At 44.3% G+C, this 24,087-nt stretch overlaps 2 protein-coding genes across 4 annotated transcripts; one reads left to right on the top strand and one right to left on the bottom strand.

The window, feature by feature from the left end:
- Positions 1-4,587: 4,587 nt before the first annotated feature.
- Positions 4,588-11,008, bottom strand: LOC119362559 (endo-1,4-beta-xylanase 1-like). 3 transcript variants are annotated; one of them, XM_037627800.1, is made up of 9 exons: positions 10,884-11,008; positions 9,179-9,540; positions 8,954-9,095; positions 8,204-8,568; positions 7,958-8,117; positions 7,285-7,622; positions 6,886-7,063; positions 6,155-6,688; positions 4,588-5,953 (listed from the first exon to the last, which is right to left on the bottom strand). In XM_037627800.1, the coding sequence occupies exons 1-9, from the start codon at positions 10,950-10,952 to the stop codon at positions 4,838-4,840; spliced, it is 3,264 nt and encodes a 1,087-aa protein (XP_037483697.1). In that variant the 5' UTR covers positions 10,953-11,008; the 3' UTR covers positions 4,588-4,837. The 3 variants fall into 3 exon arrangements, with proteins under 3 accessions (XP_037483697.1, XP_037483698.1, XP_037483696.1); XM_037627801.1 differs by lacking the exon at positions 10,884-11,008 and adding an exon at positions 10,480-10,501; XM_037627799.1 differs by lacking the exon at positions 10,884-11,008 and adding an exon at positions 10,235-10,449.
- An 11,444-nt stretch (positions 11,009-22,452) lies between these two features.
- On the top strand, positions 22,453-23,883 carry LOC119362558 (momilactone A synthase-like). The gene is made up of 2 exons (XM_037627798.1): positions 22,453-22,558; positions 22,683-23,883. Exons 1-2 carry the CDS (start codon positions 22,530-22,532, stop codon positions 23,590-23,592), a joined length of 939 nt encoding a protein of 312 aa, XP_037483695.1. The 5' UTR covers positions 22,453-22,529; the 3' UTR covers positions 23,593-23,883.
- Positions 23,884-24,087: the final 204 nt, after the last annotated feature.

Here is a 24,087-nt window from a genome sequence, read left to right as displayed (position 1 = left end):
GACTACGAAGGTGTTTGTAAAGATGATGTGTCGGCTTAGTCTCTCGAAAGTGCTCATAGGGATGGGTGTGCATTCGTGCATTCATAGGGATGAGTCTATGTGTGTTTGTATGACCGTTTGTGTCTGTACTATGTTAAAAAAATCAAAGAAAATGTATATGCGTGGCCGAAGAGTGGAGATCTTGCATAGATATACAATTTGGTACACAGATCTTGCGTAATTACAACTCTAGGAGAAATTTAGTGTCGTTTTGGGTCACATATCATATCAGGGGGAGAAATCTACTCCCTCCGTCCCATAATGTAATAGTTTGCAAGAATGTCTTATATTGTGAAACGCAGGAAGTACTTTTCAGTTGTTATTTAATACTGTTCGTAGCCAAAGGATGGACGTGCCGCAAAGGAAACAAAAATTAAACTTAGTGTTACACAAGGAAGAAAAGATTTACGTCAGATAGGAAGTCAAATTTTACAGTGTTAAATAAGGAGTTATCTCCTTGTTAACGTCAACTATTTGCGCAGGCCGTCTATAGCATGTAGTGGGGGCGAGGTTACATATAAGATTCCCTCTGTTTCATAATATAGTGTCTATAAAATCATTTAAAGTCAAAATTTACAAACTTTTATCACGTTTGTAGAGAAAGTTATTTTCATCTACTATATCAAATACATATCATTAGACGCACCATGGCATGTACTTTCATATTATATTTATGTGGTGTTATAGATATAGATAATTACAATCAAAAACTCGGTCAAACTTCATAAAGTTTGACTTTCAAAAAAATTAATAGGTACTACACTATAAAACAGAGACTATATATTCTAAAACAGGAGTAGTTGACAGGAGGACATGCAGTCCGTGATGCGTTCTCCCAGATAATTAACCAGCATGTAGTACATCATTAATTAATCTTGATTGCTATCAATCAAATAAATGGCATCACAACAGGCGGAGCTACTTATGTGTTAAGCTCAGGGGACATTCCCACCCCCACCCCCCCTCCCCTCCCCCAAACTTTGAACCAATTTGTGAAGAAATTTTGTAGGAGGTGACTTACATGAGAATTGTTTTAGCCTTACAATGGACAAGCGAGTTTATCTTTGTTATCAGATTCTTAGTTTGCGTCACGGCATGGGTGGCCTTCTTCGTCGCGTGCAGAAGATGAGCATTATTATTCATTTTAAATATATTTTTCGTTATTGTGTACTGTGAAGAGGTAGACATTAACTTTTTCAAAAATCTACGGGGATTGAAATAGTTCTGCCTAACCGTGTAAATTTATGTATGTTCATTCTGGACCACAAGCGCACACTATTATTGTTTATCTTCCTTGTATTTCTAAAATACCTAATTATTAGCAATTTGACAACGTTGTATTGTGTCAACTATTCAACATGCATTAAAATTTATTTTGGTGAGCTTTTTAATACAATTATTTAAAAATGTTACAGAGTAATTTTAATACATGTTGAACTCTTTTTAAATACACATTGGCAATTTTTTAATGCGAGACAACATTTTTTAAATGCACATTTTAATCTTTTAATACATGCTAAACATTTTTTCAAATGCACTAGCACTTTCTTTAAGTTTATGGCAGTGGCATTTTTTCTTACATTTTTTTCTTGAATGGAAAAAATAGTGTGAACAAAATAAAGAACTTGAAAAAATTAAATAAAGTTTGTGCGGGTCCATAGAAGTGCCATATGTAAATAAGAATCGCTTGAAGAGGTACATAGCAACCAAAGAGGATTTTTAGAGCATGGTGGCCACTGAGCGCATTTTTTAAAGGCTAAAATCTGTCACTTAAAAGTTTCAAAAAGAGTTGATTGTTTTCACACAAAAATGGATGCATGTGCTCTAAGTGGCTTTCAAATTTCATTTGAAATTATGTTATAATATATCCTGCAAAAAAATGACAACATCACGGCAAAAAAAAAGCCAATTTTTGCATGTATTTGTCTTTTTTATCTCCCACATACAAGCACATATATTAATGAAAATTCACAAGGATATATTACACTTCTATGTGTGCATGTACAAAAACATTCAGAATTTTTTTAGCTGTAAAAAATCCGTTTCTTTGAACTTTAAAAAAGATAGGACATAACCCGTGCTCCAAAGTTACTTTATGCATAGCGATGCAATATATAGAGTTCGACCTCAATATTTACCGAGCTATGTATGGCACGGTGGACAACCTTTGCGTACAATGCAATGTGTGACAACGAGGGTTCGATCCTGTATCACATTTTTTTTCTTTTTCTAATTTCTAATTCATGGGATTTGCCTGCATGACTAAATAAAATATGAGGGGGTCTTGTAAAAAAATCCTCACGCTCGGGCCACCCGGCGCCTTCCAACTCTCAGCCACTGCCACGCTGGCACGCCACGCGGGCTGGACGTACGTCCAGATACGGATGGAGGCACCGTATTTGCATGTCCGAGCAAGTTTGAGCACCAGTTTCATGTATTTTGCAACTTTAGACACTAAACTGACGTGCAAGACAAGTTGAGGCACCTCCAGCGTATTTAACTCTTATTTCATGCTATGTTAAGCAAGATCGGTGAGGTTTGTGAAGTAACAATGACAGAAAACTTAAATCCCTTTCTGTCTTCTAGAACTTGTCAGCAATCAGTACATGGATTGCCATTACCTGCCTTCCTTTTGGGTACACTGCTTAAAATTGACAAAAAAAATCTCAAATACGCAAAGTTTGTGCATCTTTTCATTGATAGAAGGAGATAGAATAATACACAGAAGGATACACAACACATGACACGATCGCAAAATAGGGGTGAACATGATGCCCGAAGCAGAGGGACACAGGATGCTTGGCCTGAACAAAGAAAACAACACACCCATAACCCACCAAGCTCTCGGACCAAGAGAAAATTAGCAAATTTGAGTCGTGGTGTTCTTCTAGCAATTAATAATCAATGACGACTCTGAGCCCATACCATGAGTTAAGGGCTTAATGCAATAGTCATGTGAGAAACAAGTCAAACTATGTGTTGCATGCCAATATCTTTGCCTTATCATATCATGTATGAAATCCATTCTCTTTACATCTCAGTTTAAGTAGCAGAAGGCCCTCTTGTGGGTGAGCGCACGAAGGAGTGCCGCTGCAAGAGATCAAATTGTCTGAAGAAATACTTTTAGCGCTTTCAATCTAATATTCTCTGCTCCGAGAACTACAAATGTACGGATGCAAGAACTATGAGAGCAGCGAAGATAGGAAAGTAATACGCCGTATCACCCAACGGCACCTTTTCTATGTTCATCCTATGCAGAATCCTGGGGGTATTACAGGACCATCTGTGGTTCTTTCTCATGCAGCAGAATAGCTTTCCTGACTCTCAGTGGCTACATTAGGCAGAGAACAGCTCTTCCACAAAAAGGATTCTTCACAAATCTTTTACAGCATGCCTTTCATAATTATCATGGCTCATGACTTCTGCTTTCGTTATGTTGACTTAGAAAACAATTTAAGGTATATAATGTAGCTGCCAAGAACATGTGGTACCTTATGGATAGCCGACTGACAGCTTTGCTAAAGCACATCTAGATGTGCCATAAGTATTGCACACCTACGTCCTATATCATTGATCTTACGCGAAGATTCGTGTGGATATTCTCTTTTTCCTTTTTCTTTTCCTTTTTATGCTTGCTTGTGTTTCCTTTTTATGCTTGTTTGTGTCGCTTAGATGTGCATTAACTAAGACACATCTAGAAATTGCGCTTTGTAGGCGGTGCTCGCCGTGTAGATCCCATTGTTCGCATGCTTCCAAATGATGTTATCTTCGGCTTGCTCATCAAGGTGGAAGTCATGCACAAGCATCCAAAGGTTAAAGAATTCCGAAATGTGGTTGACAGAGATGGCGGTGTCATGCTTGACCTTGAGGATCCAAGCGTTCCCCTTTAGAGCCTCACGCACCTTCCAATTCTTTCCATATGATGTGGAAGGCTTGGGCACCTCCAAAGGTTAAATTCTTTGCCTGGTTGGCTTTGCAAGATAGGATTTGGACTGCCGATCGTTTGGAGAAGCGTGGTTGGCCAAACTGTGGCCCTTGCCCGCTTTGCAAAAGAGAACAAGAAACGGGGATACACCCCTTTGTCAAGTGTCGCTACACTCTTAGGCTCTGGAGATTAATCATCGAGAAGCTTGGGCTCACGCACATGGACACCTCCGATTAGCAGTTAGAAGCAACCGTCCCTAAGTGGTGGCCAAAAAGAACAGACAACCGCAATCCTCACCGCCACGCAATAGCTTCCCTCACCATGCTTGTTTCTTGGACCATTTGGAATGAGAGAAACGCCCGCATATTCCGTCAAAAAAGCGCACCACCGTCGGTCCTCTTAACCAATATTTTAGAAATGTTAAACTTTGGGTTACTGCTGCCGCAAGAAAGCCAGGGAACATCATCATATTGTACGAGTAATTTTCATGCCGCTTAGTGCGTTGTAAAACTCTAAACTCTACTCTTCCTTATTTAATTGAAGAGGCAAATCTTTTGCCTCCGTTTCAAAAAAATAAAAAAAATAAGGCACATCTAGATGTGCCCTAGACAAACATAGCGCTATTTGTCCATATCCCTTATGATATACTGTATACAAGAAAAAGAAAGCGAAATTATAAATTAAGCATTTTCTCCTCTTATGATGTTGCAACGCACGGGTCCATAAGCTAAAGACATAGAAGGAACTTTCTTTCTCCCGTTGCAACATATATAAGGTATAAACTGTGAAGATATGGCATCAAACGCATCAGAGCGAAAAGTCTCAGTACAGTGCACACTGCTGGAGTGTAGAACGTACTTCATTTGATACAAGCTAAATGTTCAAGGTAACCACCTGCACAGGGTTCTCCTTGTCCACAACAAATGATCGGGTCACCTTCCCCGAGGGCGTCGCTACCTCTACGGTGTATGACCCATGGTAGCCTCTGAATTTGAACTCCCCATGGTGATCGATGTCACCATCGGTTTTGGTCAACCACTCCTGCTTCAGGGCAAGGTACCTTCTGCCGGTCTCGTTGATTGTTCCATCAGCATCGACCAGGTGAGCATGATTCCGAAACATGAACGTCTCCCAGAATCCCCAGAGGACCACCCCCTCCACAGCGGCATGGGCGAAGCATTCACGGAGGCACACCTCGAGATCATCCGCTCGGATGTGTTCGTTCTCCGCCGAGACATCCAGTTCAGTAATCCAGATAGGGAGACCCAGTATAGCTAGCTTGTCTAGAGAATCGCAGATGATATCTCCCACTGGATGGCTGATATGACCTTGCACGCCGATCCCACCAACTGGGGCGCCCCGTTCTTGGAGATCGACAATCTGCTCCACAAACTTTTCTGGGGTGGATTTCGAATCGCACCCATCTTCGACGTTGTAGTCATTGACAAAGAGGACTGCTGAAGGATCAAGCTTATGGGCTTCCCTGAACATGTGAGCTCTGCTGTCCCTTCCAAGCCTATCTTGATAAAAAGATCCATGAAGCATCTCGTTGTTTACATCATGATGTTTAAACTGGCCTTTGTACCTTGATAACAGGCTCTGTAAACGACCTTGTACAGCAGCCATCAAGTGGTGTCCATGCAGTGATCGAAGCCATGGCTGCACTGAATCTTCCACTTCCCAGAATAAGCAGTGACCGCGAACTTGTTTGTTATGTTTCTGACAGAATTTAAGCAACTCGTCAGAGTCTTTATAATTTATCTTCCCTTGTTCCGCCTCTGTCCAGTACCACTTCAGTTCATTCTCAAATACAGCCCAATTAAAATTCTTCACGAAGAAATCAGCAAGATCCTCATTCTCGATGTTACTTCGGTTTATGCATGATCCAAATGCAAAACTGTTCTCAGTCTGTTGTACCCTAAGAGCTGAACCAAAAACATTCGCAGCATCTAATCCTTGGAACTTTAGAACAATATCACGCTTCCTTACCTGACAAAGGAAACCAGAAAAATGAATTTAATATTTATCAAGAGCATCGCGGTTATAAGAAACCAATGGATGATGTGCAGGCGAAAGTTTTCAGTTTAATAATGATATTGATGGAAAAAAGATATCTTAATATGCTTGTGTAGACACATCAAACTCTCATCCTAACATGAAAAACGTTGAAGGGAGTGGGGGGAGTTTCACCTTATCTGATTTGTCCTTAAGATATTCAAAACGTGCTTTCCTATCAACTGGATAAATTTGGAGACCCATGACTCGGATATCAACACCCGGAGGGGGACCCTGAACATATGCAATAACTTTAGATGGCTTCTTTTCAAGCTTGAATGCTCCTTTGATTTCATACCATTGATCCCCATCAGCTTCTATTTGCCCACCATTAACCCATTGATCATCTACACCAAGACAAACATTGACATGGTGACGGCCATTTCCTCCAGAGCCAGCTCGTACCCAGGCAGAGACTCGGTAAGTAGTGTGTAGCTTTAGCTTGTCTGTTATCACCTGAGAAGGGCCCATCCACACATCAGTGCGGTTTGTAGCAAGGATATAACGACCACTTATATGTTTCTGATTCGAGGGGTCCTTCAGGATGGAAGATAGCATATGGGGTGATTCGGTATGGATACTCAATCGACATGAACCCATTGGACTCCACCCAGCAAGCCCGCGAGAGCAAGCGCTATTCTGCATGATATTAGCTCCATACAGAACATTCTGAAATACAAGCAAATCATTCCATTAGAAAAAAGGGATACTTGAGTTCGAAAGAAATGGCCAAAACTTTCTATCCAAACAATCATGATCCATTGAGAAATGTTTACCAACACAACTACTGTATACACACAAGTTGAGACATCTGAAGGCACGCTCCTGGGGGGGACATAATTTAATTTAGTAATTAGCTTGCAAACCTCAACTTTTGGGCGTGGAGCAGCATCAAGTTTTCTTGCAGGAGATAGGACAAGGCCATCTACAAGGATGTCAATTCCTGCTGGTGGCCCCTCTATAAAGAGGACAACTTTGGAGAAGGGAGCATGAAGGATAAACTTTCCTTTCAAATGTGTCCAGCGCTTATCAGAGGCCTGGTTTCTATGTTAATAACAGAAAAATCAGTAACCGGTAATATCTGTGACCCCTATAAGATAACATTTAGTGAACCAGTGATATATGTGACCCCTGTAAGATACCCCTTCAGTGAGTGCCATTTAATAAACCAGTGATATCTATGACCCTAGAAGATAACATTTTGTAACGGAATATAAGATAACATTGTCAAGAAAGCGTGTAAATAATAAAATCAACATACTTACTTCGAAATGCATAGATATTGCTCACGGCCATATTCTTGTACCCACAAAGTAGTCCGAACTTCAGTCTCATTAGCACTGCCAAATATGCGAACAGGAGAACTAATCTCGTAAGAAACTTTTCTCTGCACTCTGCCTGTGATATCTTGCTGTATGCCATTCCAACTGTGAACCCGTCCAGTTGCTGAAGCAAAGTAGCTGCCATTTACGGGCTTTACATTCCCATATGCAGTGAACTCATGCCTGCAGATATTACATCCTCGTCCAGACCAATTGCTTAACCCTTCTTCAAACTGAGGATTCTTGATAATAGTCTCGATTCCACTTATTGATTTTACTTCCTTCAAATGAAAGAGTAACAGGTCAAAAGCATCGCAAGAAAAGAACATGTTTCCATACCACACATACAAGAACATGAATATACCGCTAGATGAGAATGAGTATGATTGCATATTCATGCTGAAATTTGCAAAAATTAATAGAGGACTTGGTAAAATCAATCTTTTGCACCAAAAATATTAGAATGTAAAGACTATCAGAACTCCTCAATGCCTCAAGCATAACATGCAGTAAATTCTAGTTAAACTTTAACTCCTGAGATAGCAGGTTATCAATTGAATCGTAAGATGTGTTGTTCAGGAATGGGTAAAACAAATGCACATAGAAAAGCACTCACCTTTGGCTGCTTATGTTCAGACCTAGCAATAGTAACAAAATCAATAATAAGATCCGCCCCAGCAGGAGGCCCTTCAAGGTAAAAAACCACACACTTTGGCATATTTGTCAAAGAAAAAGAACCTTCCAACTTCTCCCACTTCTCTTTTGAGGCTAATACTCTGCCACATCAGGTTCTACCACAAATTAGGGATGGTGGTAACTGGTATGGTTAGAATATTGCTGTTAAAGAACTTCAAAACAGTACCTTCCAATAGGATTGTAGTGTGTTGATCCATCTGGATTTTGCAACCTCAGGGTTGCTTTGACTTCAGCTTTGCCATGGATATTCCCATCAACTCTAACACGCGCCGAAACTGCATAAACTGTACCAGCAGATACTCTATCTGTAATATCTTGTTCGAGACCTTGCCAGGGTTCAGTTCTCTTTGAAACAACAGCATAATTCTCTCCTGAGTCCCCTCTAATACCATCAAGGAAACCGGACCATTGTGATGCCACATACGCGTGGCAGCAGATAGGATGCCATGAATGAAGGCCTTCTGAAAAATCACAATTTAAAATGATGTTTGCTGTTCCACCAATCAATGAAGAAGTCTTGCTCTCTGCTTTCTGCAGAAATTTGAACTAGTTAGGAAAATGAAGCACACATAATCTAATCGATTGGTAATACAGAAGTAGCTGGTGTTAAGAACAAAATATTAGCATACGGAATGTACAAACTATGGTGGCGATACTTGTAGTACATGTGCTAAATGGTTAAGCAAAATATATTGCAGTTGTAGGGTCTCATAATTTAGTCGTAGCAGACGATGTTACTTCCTTTTCTATGGGCACTGAGAAATGTGGTCCCAACTGATTAACATGTTGCTAAATCAGAATTTAAGGCATGATTGCCATTATTCGTTAGCAATACAAGATTGGTTCACACTTCACAAACAATCATATACAAGAGTTCCAGCTAAACATAAACATAAACAAGAGTAAGAAAACATACCTTGCAGGAAATGGTAACTGAATCTATGAGCAAATCTACACCAGCAGGGGGACCTTCAAGATAAAACACCAAGCGGCTTGGTATAGTTGTAAGCTCAAACGAACCTTCCAACTTCTCCCAGCATTCTTGTGAGGCCAAAATCCTGGTCAAACAATTTCCCTTGATAAACAAATGGTACTGATAGCATCATATAAGGCAATAAATAGCACCTTCCAGTTGAAGTACCTTGCAACGGAATGGTAGTTGGTAGGAGACCCCTCCCCCTCAAGTTTTAGCGTGGCCTGGACTCCAACAGGCTCATGAAATTCCCCATGAACTCTAACATAGGCAGTAACAATATATTCGGTACCGGCACTAATGTTTGCTAAGTCCTGCTCAAGCCCTTGCCAAGTCTGTGTGCGATGAGTAACTACAGCATATTTAGACCCTGAATGTGGCTTTATACCATTATGGTAACCAGACCCTTCAACGGCAACAAACGCATGGCAACCGTTAGAATGCCATAAACAGAGATCTTCAGAAAAATCACCGTTTGGTAGAATGTTCTCCATGATAACTTTGTCAGGAGCACTGTGATTCTCCTCTCCCTGCTCAACATTGCATAGTAATTAATTTTGAATGTGGTAAAATTCAATGTCATGAGCTATAACAGAGGAGCCTTGGCTAAGAATATAACATGCATGTACAATAGTCAATACTTACTAAAAGAAAACTGTGGCTCGTCAAGCTAGATGAACCTAATTTTTTGATCTAAAAATCTGGAAAAGATTGTACAAGAGAAGAAAGGATGAACCACTCGTCCGAACAAGCAATTTTTTCCTTTGTTTGCTTTGGACAAAGGTATATGTTATCAACTATTTTGTGAATTTAGCCAGGGTTCATCACATGCGTCAGATTATAATTTGACGCGCAGTTTGGTGCCCGTCCATTGGAGAACAATCTTCCTTGAAACATATGCCTAAAGAGCCATCAAATGCGGCAGGAAATTCAGAAACAGCAAGGAGCGTGTGGAATGTAGCGAATGGCTTGATAAGGTCTCTGGCACATCAAGTGCAAAGACGAACAGAGGCGTGATTTGTAAAACTAGCGCCGTGCTCTCCAAATTCCTACCAGTGGCACCGAACCATCCTGAATCTTTGTTCAGTGGGCAATCAAATAGATGACCGATGGACCAAGGAGAAGAGTGCCGAACAATGCTAAATTGGATACTAGTGTACTTCCCATCGCCCATAGCAAGAAACGAAGGCAGAATCTGTTACTGGTTACTAGTACTACCGATACCTTGGGCTGGGGAGGCGGTGGATCTGGGTTGGGCGGCGGCAAGACGGCGGCGCGGCCACCCCGGCGGGGGCGGCAGAGAAGCGAAAGCCACCCGCAGCGCCGCATCATGTCATCCGGAAGCCCAGGCGGGTCGGCGACGGCGGCGGGACGCGGGCGGGGCTACGGCTCCTACGGCGTCGGTGTGCTGTGCTGGCAAAAGGCCGGGGAGCGAAGCAAAGGAACGAAACGATACGGAAGGACCCTACCTAACCACCACCAGACGACAGCTTGGGCAGGAAGCGAAAGGGAAAGCATATATGACCGGTCAGCGCCACCGGCCTGCAGCTTGCTTGCGGAGTCCGCTTGCTTCCTCTGCGGCAAATGGTGGCGGTTGCCGCGGACGGGTGGAAGGGATCGGATGCCAAGGACGGCGCGAGTGGGAACCACCGTGTGGGGAAGAAGAAGAGGAAATAAGCAATCTTGGCAAGAATCTCGGGCATCTCGTCTACGGCTCCTCTGCGCTGCTCCTTGCAGGCATTGCGGCGAACACCTCGCGGGCGCCGGCCTTGGGAAACTCAAGCGCACGCGCGCGCGCAGCGGAGCAGACAGATGCACATCACAGCACCAGCACGAGTAGTAGTAAGATCGAACCTCTCGATCGAGTTGTTACCTGTGCTGCGATGAGCGATGAGCGATGAGACAGATCGAGCGCCTTCTGCTCTGTGCTACCAAATGTCATGTCCCGAGCCTACGCCGGAGCCCGGAGCTAGAAAGATCGCAGGAAGAACAAGGGGAAAGGTCACAGTTTTTTTTTCATGGTAATACGTGTCTCATTCGTATCATAAAGATTAAAGTACAAGTCACGTGAGGACCGACATAACAAAACTGAAAAGATACAGAACATCTCTGAGCTTGACACCAACGCCCATCACCTGCCTCCGGCACCACGACAGCAGCCACCGAAGAAAAGAATGATGGATCACCTCCTCACCCGAGCTCGACGCGGCTCCATCGCTGATATGCAGCTTTGCGGACCTCCAAGGTGGCTCACCAAAAGTGGAGCCCTTACCGTTGAAAGAATCAGACCGGGGCAACACCCCGGACACGCCATCGAACTCCAGATCTGGCACCCCACCGCGACTAAGACGTCGCGGAAGGAAACCATACATGTCATCCACGAACCACGAACCCAGCACATGTTCCGTCTTCCAGATGTCGTCGATGCAGACCACAATCTGCATCCGCTCCTGGACTACCTCCCAAGCTCCGCGCCAACGCTGGAGCAAACGCCGTCGCAACGGCGGAGCCCGAGGACACAGGTCCACCACGAGGATGCCGCCGCCGCCACGTCATCCTTGCTTAAACAGACTGATTTCCAAATCCATTCCCAACCATAGGACCAATAGCCTTGTCAAGGAAGGATCCGAAGAATCTTTATTCAGCGTTGTCATCGTCGCCGTCGAAACAAAGACGATGAACAGCCTAAAAATCTAAAACTACACGGGAGTAAAAACGATCCACACGCGTGGATCCGGCGACCCCCCTCACCACCGACGACCGAGGTCGTCGGCGGAGGGGAGCCGCCGGAGGACAGCGCTGAAAGATTGGGTCTCCTGGCAACGCGGCTAGGGTTTCCAGCCGCCAGGGACAGGAGGAAAACCGGGGCCAGGAAAGGTCACAGTTGACCGAGAACAATTCGTTTGATGTCAAGGTTACAGATACTGCTAGTGCTAGGAGGAGTAGTAGACTTACAGCTGGGCCCCACCAGGTCTCTACGCACGCTTGACTTCCCTGTCATTAATACGAGGACACCAACGGGCCGCCATGTGTACAGACCGGGGACCATCCAGAGTCGGGAGATCCAGGCATCCAGCCCCGGGAAGGGCACGTGGGCAGCGTGTCGGCGGCCGGTGGAGGAGATAAATACACCCGTGGTCATTGAAGTTGTGTCCGAAGCACACTACGGTCACTGTACTTCAAAATACGTTCATTACGGTCATTATATACGTTTTACGGTGATTATATGGTCACTGGCCTCACCATATAGCTCCGTATTTTCATCTACTTACGGGTCAACTGTCTACCTAGTGCAGCCTCGTCATTGCATGTTTTAATCTGACTTGTAGGTCCCACCTGTAAGTGGCAGAAGAAAGAATGGATCTAATAAATAAAACGGGGGTACGCGGATGCAAACCTGACATCTGGTGGCGCCAACACTCGGGCGACAACCACCTGGTACAACTTCAACTCCTGTTCAATCATACACCCGTTGCTTTATTATGTATTAAGAAAGGCATGCATTTCGTTTTTCTTTAGAAGAGCATACATTGCGTATTTCTCGGGTGCGAGCTCGCATGGGCCCATTTCAGGTTCTCACGTGCATTCCTTCGAATGCTTTTTCTTTTTTATGTATATGTATTTTGTCTTTCTTCTCTCTCAAAAAATGTATTTTGTCTTCTGATTTTATTTGTTCATATTCTTTTTCATATTCTTATGTTTCCTATTTTAAAATTCTATTTTTTTTGAAATTAGGGGATTTTTTTAGACTAACGGACATTTTTTAATTGGTAAATATGTTTAGAAATTCAGATGCAATGGGTGTACATGTCTTCCTGTTTGAAAGTTGGAGTATTTTTGTGCATTTCGTGCACAAAGTGTGTGCATGTCTTCCTGGTTTTGAATTTCGCTTGCATTTTGGGAATAATTTTTTGGATTCAAGAACATTTTTAATTGACAAATATTTTTGATTTTTTTGGAAAAAAATTGAAAACCACACGGAACAAAAAAAACTAACACGCATGCACTCACAGAGCTACACAACACAAATGAAAAAACTGAATTTTAAAACACACACACAACACGTGGTATCAGTATAAGAGGCGTGATAATCAGGCACAGAACACAGTCGACCATAGGCCGAGATGGTTTGCGCATGAAGGCCCGCCATGAGGTCTCAGGTTCCATTCCTGTCCGCGTGGTATACTTTTTTCTTTCATTTATTTCTTCTGCCCAACTAACATGTGGGACCTACGAGTCAGAGGCTGCACTAGGTAGACAGTTGACCGGTCAACAGATGAAAATACATAGCTATACGGTGAGGCAGTGACCGCACAATCACCACAAAACGTATATAATGACCGTAACGAACGTATTTTGAAGTACAGTGACCGTAGTGTGCTTTGGACTCAACTTCAATGATCACGAGTGTATTTATCTCCTGGTGGAGAGGTGTCGGCGAGGGCAACTCGAACGCGCTGACGCGTTCTGTCCGCATCAGTTTGGGTTGAAAGTTTTTTTTTTTGAAAGGATTGGGTTGAAAGTTGAAACGCACACAAACCGCTGTCCACCGTGTCGACCTAAATGGACGAAAAACGAACAAAACAATCGAACGCAGGTAGACAGCAGCGCATCTTTAGCAGACCAAAACAAAGGAAAAACAAATAGAAGGTGCGTCCGTTTACGATGGCAAGTTAGAGTTGCCCTAACAAAGAAGATGGAGGTAGGAGCAGGAAACGGGGTGGTCCTTTTACTACTCCCTGTCTCCTCGGCTCGCATGAAAAAATGTGCACGCAACTCCAGCAGGCATTCCACATCTTCATTCAGGTGGAGAGCAACCAACACTCAAGCGCTTTTGGGCGTGTTTGGTTGCCTGCATGAGGCCCAATTAGCCCCGTGCGGAAAGGAAACAGGCTGTTTGATTGGTTGCATACATTGTTGGGTGTACATAACAGGGAACTTAAAGCACATCTGGGCCTGGCTCGCTGAAAACGCTTAGATCGGCAGTTTCTTGCGAGCCAGGACGAGGCGAGCGCAAGCCAGCGAGCCCCCTTACACGAGTGGAGACGGTTTTCTTCAACCTCCATTAAGCTTCTCAATCTTCTTTCTTCCTTGTTCCTCTGATCTACACAAGGATGCTTCGATTCGATGTAAGCTCTACACGAAAAAGATGCACCTCGATGCTACAGTTCCATTCAAGCGATCGGTTCGTAGTTTCGTCGGACGGAAGTTCTTTATTTTGTGTTCCCGTTTGGAGCTATTTTGAACGAATTTTGTCAGATTCGTCACGCACGATCGATTGTTTGAAATTTCCTTTGACCAGTAGCCTAATCTCGCAGTTCCGCACAACATTCCTGTTGTAAGTTTTTGATTTTGACGATCGTAGCTTCATCTCTCCTTGAACAACAGTCTAGTGCACTCACGCCGCCATGTCGAGCTCCTCTGTCCTCTGCTCAGAGCCCTCCTATTCGTCCCTTTAGACGCCGACGCCCTTCCCCTTGATCTCCTTGCCCGCGTCCTACTACACTAGAGTCGTTTCCGGCGTCGCTCATCTCGTTCTACTCTCTATCGTCCTCCTACTACACTGACGCTGCAATGGCGCGCACACCGCAGTTCGCCGCACCGCCGACGAGGTCGATCATCTTGGCCTCCTCTCTCTCGTCCCACTACACTGGAGTCGTTTTCGGCGTCGGTCATCTCGGCCTCCTCTCTCATCCTACTGCACGAATGATACCATGGCGCGAGCACTGCATTCTCCTCCTCTGTCCACTGTCTTTGTGCGAGCACCGCAACTAGTTCGTCGACGGTGTCGCTCGTCGTGCCGCCGACGGGGTCGCTCGCCCATGACTCCATGCTCGCCATGTCAGACACGGCGCCAGGCCATTATCCATCGCGGTCGCCATGGTCCGGCGCACACTGCATTTCTTCTCCCCCTTCCTCTGCTAGCTCTTAACCCTGTGTGCTAAGTGCAAATGCTAGCTCTTAATCATACCCCATGCGGGCAACCAAACAGAGTGTAGTTGTATGCGCCGAGACAATGCAGACAACCAAACAACGCGCCAAAGTTGATCCCCTAATGCAGGAAGTCCATATGCAAGCAACCAAACAACGCGCCAAAGTTGATCCCCTAATGCAGGAAGTCCATATGCAGGCAACCAAACAACTCCCAGATGTCGCGTATGAGGTTGTTTTTCCAGAGCCAGGTTGAGTGGAGAAGAGTATGCAACGCAGGTACTGTAGCCGACGGCAACCAAACACGCCCTTTATGTCTCGGCCTTGTCCCCTCCAGTTTCTTCATTGCTCCGGGCTTAGGCCTTCGGCCTTCTTCTTGCCACCAAGCTAGCAGAGATTCTACAACTGCAACAGCCCGCCTTCTACACTGATTGCTCTGTTTTGGCATCAACTGTGGCTACAAGCAATATCATGAATGCACTAGGTTATTGGATGATCAGACCTCTTCTCACGGATATACAAGACAACGCTTCCTTCCCGGCCAACAGGATCTCACATATTCATAGGAACTCAAATGTCAAAGCACATCACCATGCAAGATTAGCAGGGAAAAATTCAGTTTAGAGGATTTGTAGTCAGGTGCTTATGTCCAAACATAGGTCTGTGTCCATGAAGGGACATTCTCTGTGTATCTTGCTTGGCTCCATTCACGCTGCTTTCTGTAAAATGTGCTTAAAATTAATAAAAATTCTCATGTTAAAAAAGCTTTGCTTATAATAAGAAATCTATATGACGTGAAAATATATTCAATCTAGTGGTACTGATGTGATGGTGTGTACATTACTCCTTTCGATTCATAGTCCTTGTTGTTGGTTTAGTACACTGTTAATTTTCTGCACCTTAATAAACGTGTAAAGTTTGATTTCAACAAAACTAATATACAAAATAAATAAAAACAAAGAGAGTACAAAAAATACTCCATAGTAAATTATGTCGATCTGCAGATAGCTTGAGACGACGACTCGCTCATGGTCCATCTATTAGAGATACCCAGTCCAAAATGGTATCAAGGCCGAGATTGTACATGATCAACAACTGTTCTTGCATTAAATTATTAATGGGTCAGAAGAACTGTTCCATTAGGACATCTCCAACACTGATTCATAAATTTGCTCCAGCATCCATTTATAGATAAGGAGATCGATACATGGACACTCATGTGGGAGGCGGAAATGCAACGCTGCTTGCATACATTTCAAGCCGAGTTTCAACTAACCGGTTGAGATTCATACAAACGCGGTGGATTTCATCAAAGTTTGGATAGAAAATAGCACAAATCATCCATACATAGCATGCAAATAAGTCTAGCACAACAATACTTCAATTTCAATGAGATTAACCGGATGTTCAACAAGTTTTTCATGAACGGGATCATGTTGTCCTACACATACTACCCCTTCAGCTTCATCCAATAGTGATGTGTATAAATGGCCGTTCCTCTATCATGTGGTACATCACGATATCGCGTGCGGGCTACACAATATGTAGAGCAACATTAAATGAATGAATCACAAAGTTTGGCAAGAAGAAGCAAAACTTACGATCTCCTCGGCTGCCACGCACAATGGCCACCTTGCCTCCAGCATATCAACCACGCCACAAAACTTAGTGACGTTGGTCTGAATGGCGTACCATCAGTAGGATAACGATATCACATTGCAATCATGGATGATGTGCATGTCGTAGGGCACAATGTGCTTTTGGGCGTGAAACAAATCATGCACGCGCTGGCAGAAGAGCCCCCCTTTGCTCCTGCCTATGAATTCCTTGGATACAACCAACCACACATCACACAACAACTCATCCTCCATAATTGATTACCCCGCCATCATTTTTACTCTAAAAACCGACATGGCGTTCAAAAAATAAGCTCAATGGCATTTGACCGAACACCTACCCATGGACGACGTTAACAGGGGTCGGAGTGTACCTGCCTATGGACGAGTCCTGGGTAGAAGACGCCGTCGTAAAAGGCGAGCAGGCGCACTGATGTCTACTACACAACCTTCTTCTTGTAGACGGTGTTGGGCCTGCAAGTGCACAGGTTTGTAGGACAGTAGCAAATTTCCCTCAAGTGGATGACCTAAGGTTTATCAATCTGTAGGAGGCGTAGGATGAAGATGGTCTCTCTCAAACAACCCTGCAACCAAATAACAAAGAGTCTTTTGTGTTCCCAACACACCCAATACAATGGTAAATCGTATAGGTGCACTAGTTCGGCGAAGAGATGGTGATACAAGTGCAATATGGATGGTAGATAAAGATATTTGTAATCTGAAATTATAAAAACAGCAAGGTAGCGGGCGATAAAAATGAGCGTAAACGGTATTGCAATGATAGGAAACAAGGCCTAAGGTTCATACTTTCACTAGTGCAAGTTCTCTCAACAATAATAACATAGATAGATCATATAACAATCCCTCAACATGCAACAAAGAGTCACTCCAAAGCAACTAATAGCGGAGAACAAACGAAGAGATTATGGTAGGGTACGAAACCACCTCAAAGTTATTCTTTCGGATCAATCTATTCAAGAGTTCATACTAGAATAACACCTTAAGACACAAATCAACCAAAACCCTAATGTCACCTAGATACTCCATTGTCACCTCAAGTATCCGTCGGCATGATTATACGATATGCATCACACAATCTCAGATTCATCTATTCAACCAACACAAAGTACTTCAAATAGTGCCCCAAAGATTCTACCGGAGAGTCAAGAACGTGTGCCAACCCCTATGCATAGGTTTATGGGCGGAACCCGCAAGTTGGTCACCAAAACATACATCAAGTGGCACATGATATCCATTGTCACCACAGATAAACACGGCAAGACATACATCAAGTGTTCTCATAAAAGACTCAATCCGATAAGATAACTTCAAAGGGAAAACTCAATTCATCAGAAGAGAGTAGAAGGGGAGAAACATCATAAGATCCAACTATAATAGCAAAGCTCGGGATACATCAAGATCATGCCATAGAAGGAACACGAGAGAGAACTCGAGAGAGAGAGAGATCAAACACATAGCTACTGGTACATACCCTTAGCCTCGAGGGTGAACTACTCCCTCCTCGTCATGGATAGCGCCGGGATGATGAAGATGGCCACCAGTGAAGGATCCCCCCTCCGGCAGGGTGCCGGGAAGGGCTCTCGAGAGGTTTTTGGTGGCTACAGAGGCTTGCGGCGGCTGAACTCCCGATCTATCTTGATATCTGATGTTTTTAGGGTATGTAGGCTTATATAGGCGAAAGAAGTCGGTCGGGAGGTGCTCGAGGGGCCCACGAGACAGGGGGCACGCCCAGTAGGGGGGCACCCTCCTATCTCCTGGCCTCCTCGAGGGTCTTCTGACATGAACTCCAAGTCTCCTGGGTGATATTCTTCCAAAAAATCACGTTGCCGAAGGTTTCATTCCGCTTGGACTCCGTTTGATATTCCTTTTCTTCGAAATACTGAAACAGGCAATAAAACAACAATATGGGCTGGGCCTCCGGTTAATAGGTTAGTCCCAAAAGTAATATAAAAGTGTATAATAAAGCCCATAATCATTCAAAACAGATAATAAAATAGCATGAATGCTTCATAAATTATAGATACGTTGGAGACGTATCACGCACCGGTGCTGGTTGCGGAGGTCTGACAATGCATGTGTGTTGGCCGGAGAGGGACAGCGGCCGCGGCGGCAGCGGAGGGTGCAGATGCAAAGCAAAGGGAGAGAAGGGGCGAATTGAAAGAAATGAGACCGGAAGAAGGGATTTAGAGGATGGGGGTGTCGGAGTCCTACGTGACTGCTGTCCGGACTCCCGCAAAGCCCCCCTCCCAAGTTTTCTTCCACTTTGTGGGAGAAAGTGCGCCCGGACCGTTCGGTGGACCGATATATGTGGGCGGTTTGGACCCCCGCAGATCTAGACATATGTGGGTGGTTTGAGGGTCAGCGTTGAAGATGCCCCTTATATCCCATAGTTAGAGTCATGCAAGAACCTAAGTCACCTCGACTATCTGAGCTTCTGGACCGTTGGATCTACAGCTTGATGCAATTCTGACCGTTGGATTTTCCCCTGAGATGAGCTCAACCGTCGGATAAAATTCAGGATCGGGGAAATGAATAATTTGTTCGATTTTTCACCTTGGGGTCGTCGCTCACTGACCATTCGGGTCAGGCGTTCGTGGTCCTTCCCTGTCAGCTATCATGGCTAGGAGGGTTCCCAGTGTTGGCCTTCCACGGTGAAAACTCAGTGGCCCTGCCTATGGTTTTGACAGCTCGCCGAGGGCATTGATGGAATTTTTCCACGAGGTATAAAGGCATATTGCCCATAGGGTTTCTCCTCAATCAGATTGCTCTCTTCCTGTTTCTTTGCGAGAGAGCAACCGTTGTCCTCTCCCCTTCCCTCTGTGTTCTCTTCTCTCCTCATCGTGCTCCCCTCCTCCCCTCCCATCGACTGATGGCCCTCTGGTTCCATCGCTTAACAACCTTCCCCATGTTGCCCTCATCTCGAGTCGTCAACATTGTCATGCCCATGATCACGAAAATGAAACCATCATTCAACACTTGAACTAGTCTTAGAGGCAATACTAAGAATCTATTTTACTGTTTATTATTTCAAACGTGCGCACGAGTTTTCCTTTGAGCCTTGTGGTTATCATAGACTTGAGAACCATTGCAGTTATGACATATAGCATAAGCATTAATTACGAATATAAAAAACCATTTATTATTGCCTCTAGGGCATTTTTGCAACAATTGTTGGGTTTACACATCCGAATTCGAATTCTAACACACCAGCTATGTTGGGCTGATAAAGGGGAGTCAGTAGCCAGAGCTGGGGGCAAAACAGGAGAGACAAAAGTGCAACCAAATGACCAGTCCTATTTGGAGCGTAGGTCGCCAAATAACGACCTAACACATAACCCTCATATGCGATGTTCTCTGCATGCCGGCCCAAGGAGGCTTTCTCCCCACTGGTTTTTGGGAAGATTCTAGAACTTTCCTTGACTAGTTTTTCTATCTTTCATCTTATTCTTTTTCATTTTTTTCTTATGTTTCTTCTTGTCTTTTCAATTTCAATTTTCGTTTTTCGTTTTTCTTTTTTCCATGTTTGTTTTTTCTTTCCTCCTTATTGTTCATTTACTTTCTTTTATTTTTTTATTTTTTATCTTTTATCTTTTACCCCTTTTTCAGTTTGTGAACATCTTCCAAATTCATGGACATTTTCTGAAATGGTGAACATTATCGAAATCATGAATATTTTTTGATTTGTGAACTTTTTCAAACTTTTGATCATTTTTCCTTTTTCATTTTGAGAAAAACTTTTGAATTCGTTAATATTTTATGAAATCATGAACATTTTCCAAATCCAGTGATCATTTTTCCTTAAATTTTTCTATGTTATCTTTTTCTAATTTTCCATTTTATGACCATCTTTTAAATTCGTGATCATTTTTTAAAATTGTGAACATTTTTCAAATTCGTAAACATTTTTTAAAATTGTGAACATTCAAAAATCATGAACATTTCTCAAATTTGTGAATTTCTTAAATAGTGAACATTTTTTGAAATTGTGCACATTTTTCATACTCACAAACATTTTTTTCTTTTCCTTTTTACCTTTGAATTTCGCGAACATCTTTGAAATTTGTGAACATATTTCGGAATCATGAACATTTTTTAATACATGAATAGTTTTTTTAAATTATAAACATTTTTAAAAACTTGTATTTTTCTTGAAATTCACGAACACACTTATGTTTGGATTAACATTTTTCAGAATTTATGAACTTTATTTAAATTCATGAACATTTTTGGTTCAATGAACTTTTTTTAAATTGATGAACTCTTTCAGAAATTTGGGATTTTTTTTGAAATTCGAGACCACTTTTTTTGAATTTTGTGATATTATTTTATGAAGTCATGATTATTTTTGAATTCATGAACATTATTCGGATTCTTGAATATTTAAGAAATCCTGATTTTTTTTTGAAATTTGTGAACATTTTTTTAATACATGAACATATTTCAGTTTCATGAACAATTTTAGAAATTCAAGACCATTTTGTGGTTTTGTACTTTTCTTTTACAAATTCATGATTATTTTGAATTCCTGAACATTATTTGGATTCTTGAATATTTAAGAAATCCCGATCATTTTCTAAAATTCGTGAACAATTTTCAAATCCATGAGCAATTTCTTTAATTAATAACTTTGTGCAAAATCCTGATCATTTTTTCTGAATTTTAGATTTGTGAACAGGCACATGAGCCAGACCAAATCATGCGCGGAGGTGGGAGGGGGTGCACATTCGCTCAGTACCCAGCCAAAACCTCAAACACTAGTCTACCTTTAATTTTTTGTAGGGAAAAAGAATATCTCATAACTCAAGGAGGCTTCTCAGCCATAGCTAGGTTTACAACAGAGTCCAACCCAGCAAAAAGCCACACCGCGGTATGAGGGGTGCGACGACCGTAAGCGGCCAACTCATGACTACTATTATTCTGTGAGCGGCTACAGCGAGCAAATAAAAATCTCTCTATCATCGGTATCAGCTAAGCTTCGGATCTCCTCTATGAGAAAGTGGTGCCTCGATCTATCTCTCGTGCGCGATGTGAGCAACATCACCACCTCCGCACTGTCTAGCTCAACTATAATTGGACGTTCTGTTCGGTGCAAGGCCAACTCCAGTCCTTCTCGACATGCTGCTAGCTCCGCCTCCAAGGCACTCTCACATGCACGGAGTTCTCTACATGCAATATAGATGATCTCACTTCTATCATGTCGGAGAATCATACCTCCTCCAGCCGCACCCGTAGGAATAATAAAGCTGCCATCTTGGCTGCATCTTGGGGCTAGAGATGGCCGGAGCTGCTGGTGGTGAAGCAACCACCACCATCTTCCCTTTCACATGGTCTCCCGAAGAGTGTTGATTAATGCACAAGAGCGAAGTAATATACCCATGGAGGAAGCGGCGGGAGGCTTCAGTCGGAGGAGGCATTTTGTCATGTGTAATCTCGTTGCGCACATGCCAACTCCGCCACATAGTCTACCTTTAATTTTTAAGAGAAACATCCCCATGGGTAGCTTTATTAAAATCAAAGCATCCGTTAAAAGTTCAGAAATAAAAGCAGGAGGTGGGTCTAACAACAAGTTTGCTGGATCGTCACAACCATGTTAGCACACGAGTACCCAGCCAAAACCTCAACCACTAGTGTACCTATATCGTACTCTATCAAACAAAAAACTACTGGTATATCAGATAGATACGCATCTAAAGCTAAGCATGGTTTTTCTTAGACCACTCGTGTGAAACGCGCGCGCGCTCTGATTCCTTCATTGCCTCGTTCATGGCAGCGACTCGTCCATCATCTACCCCCACTGAGTACGTCTTGCTGGATGTCGATTGCTCAACACACACAAGCCAAGCATTATCCGCTCAGCATAATTCTGTAGTGCAGATTGTTAGTACTACTATAAAGATATTTCGAGCCTTGGTTACATTTGGGTTTGCCTAGCCTGCTAGAGTCGAGCGAAGATGTTCCGAGCAATGGGCGTCGTCCTCAGGTACGCACACGATGCCATCAAGAATGGGTTTTGGTCTGGTCTTGTACTCTTGTTAGATGGGCAAACCCGCCATTTTTTATGTCCTGAAGCTGCGTCGCTCACCTGCTCTGCTCTGAGAGTGCAGCGCCGCGAGGAGCGGAGTGGCCAGAAGGGCGGGAAGCTCGTCTCGCTTCCTCTCTGGGCCGTCCGATTCTCGGAGGCTGGCCGGGAAGGTGGCCGTCATCACCGGCGCGGCGAGCGGCATCGGCAAGGCGACCGCGGCGGAGTTCGTCCGGAACGGCGCCAGGGTCGTCCTCGCCGACGTCCAGGACCACCTGGGCCGCGCCGCGGCTGCCGAGCTCGGCGGCCCGGACACGGCCTGCTACACCCGCTGCGACGTGACCGACGAGGCGCAGGTGGCGGCCGCAGTGGACCTCGCGGTGGCGCGGCACGGCCGGCTCGACGTCATGTTCAACAACGCCGGGATCACGGGCGGCAACTACGCGGGCGCCCCGATCGAGTCCCTCGACATGGCCGACTTCGACCGCGTCATGGCCGTCAACCTCCGGGGCGTGGCCGCCGGCATCAAGCACGCGGCGCGCGCCATGGCCCCGCGCGGCCAGGGCTGCATCCTCTGCACGTCCAGCACCGCGGGAGCGCTGGCCGGGTCGGGCCCCCACGCGTACAGCGTCTCCAAGACGGCCGTCGTCGGCATGGTGCGGTCGGCGGCCGCGGAGCTGGCGGCGCGCGGCGTCAGGGTCAACGCCATCTCGCCGTACGCCATCGCCACGCCCATGGGCGCGCGCTCCGTGAGGGAGATGCTGGGGCTTCCGCCGCGGGGTGCCGGCGACGAGGAGGAGGAGGAGGAGCTGGTCAGGCGGGTCTTCGAGGAGGACCTCAACGAGATGGGCGGCGGCGTGGTGCTGCGCGCGGAAGACGTCGCGAGGGCGGCGGTGTTCCTGGCGTCCGACGATGCCAGGTACATCACTGGGCATAACCTCATGGTGGACGGCGGGTTCTCCGTGGCGAAGCCGCTCAACGTGCCGGCGAGCTGAGGACGGCGAGAATCGTGCCGGGTTACAAGAAAATTGCCAAGGAACAGAGCGAGCGAATAATGTCTGTTCAGACTTCTGACCAATGGCGGCGAGTAAAAAACATGCCCATGCCCATATTTTTCGATGGATAAACAACGGACGGTTCAACACATTTATGAAATATACTTTTGACAGAAATATGAAATTGAACTTAGTTTCATGGGTCAAATAAAAGAGATTCAGCCGTTCAATTCCCATGGTACACTGGTGCATTTTCTTAAGGTAGTATAATCCAATTGAACTGCTTCCGTACACACCTCCGATGGTTTCCACATTGATGGGAATACACACGTCTGGAAGGAGCCGAGGACGTTGAGGGTGGTCACAATGGGCAAGAACATAAGCTAGTAACTTACATACTTCCCTAGACTATGTTACTACCTTCATAGTGGGTAGGAACATCTATATAGTGTCATGCAACGATATATTTATTAGGTTATAGACTCATTGTTTCTT

Source organism: Triticum dicoccoides, chromosome 2B (assembly GCF_002162155.2).
Source record: "Triticum dicoccoides isolate Atlit2015 ecotype Zavitan chromosome 2B, WEW_v2.0, whole genome shotgun sequence".
In the NCBI taxonomy this organism is placed as follows: domain Eukaryota; kingdom Viridiplantae; phylum Streptophyta; class Magnoliopsida; order Poales; family Poaceae; genus Triticum; species Triticum dicoccoides.
This window is presented reverse-complemented; position numbering and strand designations above follow the sequence as displayed.

Coding starts and splice junctions, on each gene's coding strand:
- LOC119362559 (XM_037627799.1), bottom strand. CDS start 10,342: ATGATGCGGCGCTGCGGGTGGCTTTCGCTTCTCTGCCGCCCCCGCCGG. Junction 9,541..10,234: donor CACCGCCTCCCCAGCCCAAG/GTATCGGTAGTA, acceptor AATGTTGAGCAG/GGAGAGGAGAATCACAGTGC. Junction 8,118..8,203: donor CACTACAATCCTATTGGAAG/GTACTGTTTTGA, acceptor CTGATGTGGCAG/AGTATTAGCCTCAAAAGAGA.
- LOC119362558 (XM_037627798.1), top strand. CDS start 22,530: ATGTTCCGAGCAATGGGCGTCGTCCTCAG. Junction 22,559..22,682: donor GCAATGGGCGTCGTCCTCAG/GTACGCACACGA, acceptor CTGAGAGTGCAG/CGCCGCGAGGAGCGGAGTGG.